Source organism: Frankliniella occidentalis, unplaced genomic scaffold (genome assembly GCF_000697945.3).
Source record: "Frankliniella occidentalis isolate FOCC.00 unplaced genomic scaffold, Focc_3.1 Scaffold585, whole genome shotgun sequence".
Classification (NCBI taxonomy): Eukaryota; Metazoa; Arthropoda; class Insecta; order Thysanoptera; family Thripidae; genus Frankliniella; species Frankliniella occidentalis.
Window position 1 is genome coordinate 11,898 of NW_026267701.1, and position 5,244 is coordinate 17,141.

General features: G+C 55.0%; 1 protein-coding gene across 2 annotated transcripts; it reads right to left on the reverse strand.

Annotated features, from left to right (window-relative positions):
* Window positions 1-1,381: 1,381 nt before the first annotated feature.
* On the reverse strand, window positions 1,382-2,708 carry LOC127751591 (uncharacterized). Of its 2 annotated transcripts, none has more exons than XM_052275356.1 (4): window positions 2,517-2,708; window positions 2,082-2,264; window positions 1,825-1,995; window positions 1,382-1,749 (listed from the first exon to the last, which is right to left on the reverse strand). In XM_052275356.1, the coding sequence occupies exons 1-4, from the start codon at window positions 2,688-2,690 to the stop codon at window positions 1,582-1,584; spliced, it is 696 nt and encodes a 231-aa protein (XP_052131316.1). In that variant the 5' UTR covers window positions 2,691-2,708; the 3' UTR covers window positions 1,382-1,581. The 2 variants fall into 2 exon arrangements, with proteins under 2 accessions (XP_052131316.1, XP_052131315.1); XM_052275355.1 differs by having other exon boundaries at window positions 2,082-2,267.
* Window positions 2,709-5,244: the final 2,536 nt, after the last annotated feature.

Genomic DNA, 5,244 nt, shown 5'->3' on the forward strand with positions numbered 1-5,244 from the left:
GGTAGGGCAGGGAGGGGAAGGGCGGTCAGGGAGGCTTGGGCCGACGGCTCCGGGCGGCTCACTGTCCACATTGGACCATCCGATCCCGCGCGTCTCAACACAACACGCCACTCGCCCGCCTTCTCGTGACTGATGACAATCCCGGTTCTCATTGCGCTATTTGGACTCGCCCCCGGCTTCTACATGATTGCGGCCCGCCCCCAAAAGACATCCAATCCGTGGCGTTGCGGGGCGGAAGAGAATCAGGCGAATTCTTCGTAAAAAAAACCGCAAAACAATTAGTAAACAGTGAATAAAATCAAGAGTCAAGAAGTGAAAACAACAGAAAATTACTTGTTTTGTTTTTGGTTCGGGTGGTTTTTCAGATTATTCCTTTTTATGCCATAAATACAATTAATCAACTAATGTTGCCTTATCGCTGTTCACTATCCGGGCGCATTGGGTGGTGTGTAGGGTGGCGTGTGTGTAGCATGCACAATTTTACGAGGGAAAGCCATGAGTCACTGAAAAGTCAACAGTAAGCGAGGCAACTTTCCCGCATTATTACTATTCGGCGACTACAAAAAGTGGACCTTCACTCCACCTTAGAGTGCATGGCATCACCCTTTATACAGGGTGGTCCACAGACCCCTTTCTTCAATTTGCTCGGCATGCAGGCGTGTGAGCGGGTTGCATACTCACACGGAGCCATAAGGCGTGTTGAGCGACGGTAGGCAAGACAGCCCGCACGCCTGCAGAATAAAAAAAATAAGGGAAAATAAAGGGTCTGTGAACCACAATGTGCTTCGGTATGCACACATTATGTAAAGGGTGCATCGGCATGCACACGTTATATACAGTCAGTGTGCTGAGATGAGCAGGAAAAAATTGTATAGAATGAGGGCACAAAACTAAGTTTTAAATTTGATAGAAACAAACGTTTTGGCTTCCATGAGTTGTCCACTCGTGTCATTGAAACTGATGACTTAATTTTTTCAGGATATATCCGATGAACTCGTCAAACCACAAACCGCTCTGATTGCATGCCCGACACCCCGCGTAAGAGGCGGGGCAGGGGAGCAATGCACCCACCCGTGTGGACTCCAGGACCAAGCGAATACCCAAGGCGGGCGGCCCGGGCGGGACTCGGCCCCGGCCCACCCCGGCACGTCCTCGCTCCGGAGGAGCATTGCCGCCGACCGCGTCACCGTGCTGCCGCCCGTGTCTCTCGCCCGGACTCGTGGACGTGACGTCAATGGGCAAGGTCCCCCTTGCCGCGAATTTCTGGTGCCAGCATTGGACCACTATTCGCCGCCTGCCTCCGAAATAATAATGACGGTAATCCGATATATCACAAACGTCAGGCACAGGGGGCTGGCGCTGTGAGGTGCAGGTGTGGAACTTTGCACGTTCCGCCACAGCGGCACTTCTATATTAAAACATGTTTGCTTTTGCTTTATAAATATGATAATAATAATAAAAAAAAAAGGGCAGTGACGCGCGCGCGACGCGAAGAGACGAGCGGGGCGGCACGTACTGGGGGCGCGGCATGGCTCCATGCCGCTGAGCTGGACGCCGACGACGAGGCCTCCCCCCGTGCTTCTAGTCGCGGACGCGGTGCGGCTCCATGTGGATCACGGTGCACGTGTGCACCTCGTGGTTTTCCTCCATCGTGGAGGCCCGCACCTTCCAGACGCTGCCCTCCAGAGGAATGGGGAGCCCCTGCAGCGCCCTGAGGTCCAGGCTGCCGTTGCGTATGTGGTACTCTCCCTGCGGCAGGAGCGAATGCCGTCATGGTCTGGTCAGGGTGCCCGGCGGCCGGCGGCGTATGGACAAGTCCCTCACCTGCTTGATGGGGCAGTCCAGTCGGGGCTCGATGGAGCCCAGCACCGAGTTCCACGGCTTGGTCGGGTCGTTCCACTCGGCGCAGAGGCGGTCCTTGAAGCGCCACGTCTGGAAGTACTCGCAGGTGTTGGCGGAGACTGCGTCGCGGCACTTGTGGAGCTCGACGACCACCTGCAGGGGCGAGCGGTGGTGAGCGTCGGGGACAGGAAGGCATGGCGACCGGCGGCGAGCCGGTGGGAGCGTAAACTTGTTCAAACCTCGCGCAGGGAGCTCGCCGCCCGCGACACGTTGAGGTCGGCGTCGACGACGAAGTCCACCTTGTTGAGCATGCCCATGTGCACGTTCGCGAAGGTGATCGCGTTGTTGGCCACCTCGCACGAGTGGATCTCGGGGATCTCGACGACGAGGCGGCTGCCCAGGCCGCTTAGGCGCAGCATGTGCTGCTGCGAGAGCCATGGGAGCGTTACGGACAGGAAGAACAGCGTCAACAACAAACAGTGCCGGCATTGATTAGATGGAAATGGTTTTGCCTTGCTTAGCCGGTGAGGGTGAGGACTGTGGGTATAGTGTTAGGAATCAGAACGACTTTTTTTGGAACTTGCTTTTCATACACCTGTAGTGGCCCTGAATCTTGCACAGAACGCCTTTTGGCGTATTGGGACACCCCCAAAAGGACAGTATACTGTACTCACAACGGGGGACTTTCTGCTGGCCGAGACCACGGTGGCGCCGTAAAGGAGGAAGAGCTGGAGGCCGAGCAGCGAGAACGCGCCCAGCGTGCACCAGGAGGAGAGCATGACGGGTGTCACTGACAGACCGGCGGTCCTCCGCCGAAGAGAGACATGTGTACAGAACAGACGCGCCATGTTGGCAAGGACGCGGTTCAGACTGTCCCCACCCTACCCCACCCCTTTGATCCACAGAGTCTTTCTTCTCTGTCGCTCTCTCTCTCTCTCTCTTTCTCTCACTCTCTCTCACTCTCTCCCTATCTGTTCCTCTCTCTCCCCCGGTCCCACCCTCTCTATCTCCCCTCTCTCTCCCACATCGGTGTCCTATCAGCATTAACCGGATAATAGAGTACATCCTGCCCGGCATTACCCGCACGCAGATGCGCCACCTCTCCGCCGCCTTTTGTTCGTCTACCGTTGTGCGATATGGAATATGCGATCGCGTTGCCGAGGCCCAGGCCGAAGGTCGCCGGCACGCCGTGCAGTAAAATCGGTCCGGCGGGATGATTTCTGACCTACCTTATTGGTTATGCGTGCGCCGTTGCGCCCGTCACAGTCGACGTGGCGTTGGGCAGGTCATATGGGGCTGGCTCGCAAAAGTGTGTGACAGAGCAGAGACAGAAAGGTACAGAGGGAGACAGGGAGACGCAGGGAGACAGAAGGGAGAAGGAGACAGAGGGACAGAAACAGATTTAGAACCAGGTACTAATAGGACGCTTGCTTGGCGCCAGCAGACGCATGCCAGACCCAGACGAATGAGAAAGCATTGCAGCTCGCGGTTTGCGCTCGCCCCCGCCCCCTGCCCGCCCCCGCCCGCCACGCGCCGCCACGCGCCGCCCTCGTGCACCTCGTGCGCAACCTCTAGTGAGCTGGTGAGTATGCGCGGGCCGCGCCGAGAGGTGAGTCGGGGACACCTCCAGGCCAGACGGCACCTCAAACACGCGTTATGGTAACGATAACATGCCGTCGGGAGCGTGCGAGGTGATGGAGACGGAGAGCGACAGGCAGAGGTATGCGGAGAACGGGCCGCTCTCCAAGTCGGCAGCACTGGACACCCTATTGGTGGGTTTCCTTCACGACAAATGAGTAAAAACATTCTTACACCCTATTTGAGTCGCACTAATCATATGAATTAGTTTACGTAAGATCCTCGCCCGCGAGTGCTGCTCCTTTTCTCATTTTCGATCATTTTGTACTGAGAATTTTTGGGGCAAATCGAGTGATAACCATTAATGTGGAAATATATGAAATTATCTTGCTTTCAAGAGGAGATTGAGAAAATTGAATTAGTTTCCTCACTCTACGATAAGGTGAGAGTGTCAGTCCTCACGCAAGCAAGTGTTCAGTGAACATTTTCGTGTTTTAACTCTTCGCGCTTTTACGTCCGGACAGAAGCCCTAAAGATGACAAACTGGAATCCAGTACGCGGACGATCCCCGTGACGTATGTAAATAATGTGCGCTGAGCCTGGGCCTGGGTGGGCGGGTGGGCGGCGAGTCCCGCTCCAAATGTAAATCTCACCTGCGCGCGCGCTCATGTATGGGGTCAATGTCAATCGCTGATATAAAGACCACAAAAGACACATGTCCTACTTTTTCACAATGCATCTCTGCTACTGTAGCAGATGTAATTACAAATATTATTTTTTTCGCGAAGAAGAAGGAAAGGTGGAGGGGGTCAAGGCAAACTGGTGGTGTGAGAAAATTATATCGTTGCTCAGGTGGGGCGCAGACGACTAACTGCTGCGGAAGGAAGCGAGAAAGGTACTGTACGCTTCGGCACCCTTAGTAACAGCAGGTATGTACCGCTTCTGCTCACGCACCAAACCAACCCAACGTAACCTTAGTAAACAAAGTGTCATTTTCTTCTGAGGACACAATACATTTTTTTTTCTGCTGTTCCGACCGCCTCTTTTAAAAGTGTTTGGGGTCCCGGTGATAACAACCTTTTACACCTACATAGTCGGCGCCTCACACGTCAATGTTGCAAGGAGCATTGTCCGCGAGGCTTGTTACTGGATTGCTGATTGCAAGCTGATTGCTGATTTCGGCTGACACGACGACACGAAAGCCTGTCGACGGGCGGGTGTCTGGTACTGTACAGTATTGGCCGACCAGAGAGACACTCATACGCGATGACCCATCTCCCTCCAGCTCGGTCCAACCCAAGGTCCCAATAAACCTGACTTACACGCCCTTTGCGAGAAGGTTAAAAAATAAAAAGAGGAGGAGGAGGAGATCTTTTGTGTGGTTACGAGTTCATCAGCGCCTTGCAATGACAGAGATGAGGAGCAACGTGCTTAGCATGCGGGACAGACGCAGAAATTGCAGACGGCCCAATTTGCCCTGCTCCAAGGACTGTGGGTCCTGACGGGGGAAGGTGGGGGGCAGGGTTGTTCACGTCCGAGTTTGGCGCGAGGAGGCAGCATCTTCCCTCGCCCTCCCCTTGCATTCAGGTCTCCTTCCCTGATCCACGACCTTGTAGACCCCCCCCCCCCTTCCTCACGGCATCCAAGATTCATCTTCTTTTCTTGGAGCGTAGATATTGTAATTAAAAAGACATAAATGTCCATCTTCGGTCAGGCCAACCGGCAGCAGTCGCATCTCCTTCAGACCTCCACAGGGTCCGCGACAGTCCCTTTGGCCGAGCTCGACTCACCACACACAACGCCGGCGGGGCGGGGCGGGGAGGG

Coding starts and splice junctions, on each gene's coding strand:
- LOC127751591 (XM_052275355.1), bottom strand. CDS start 2,690: ATGGCGCGTCTGTTCTGTACACATGTCTCTCTTCGGCGGAGGACCGCC. Junction 2,268..2,516: donor CCAGCAGAAAGTCCCCCGTT/GTGAGTACAGTA, acceptor TGGCTCTCGCAG/CAGCACATGCTGCGCCTAAG. Junction 1,750..1,824: donor TGGACTGCCCCATCAAGCAG/GTGAGGGACTTG, acceptor CTCCTGCCGCAG/GGAGAGTACCACATACGCAA.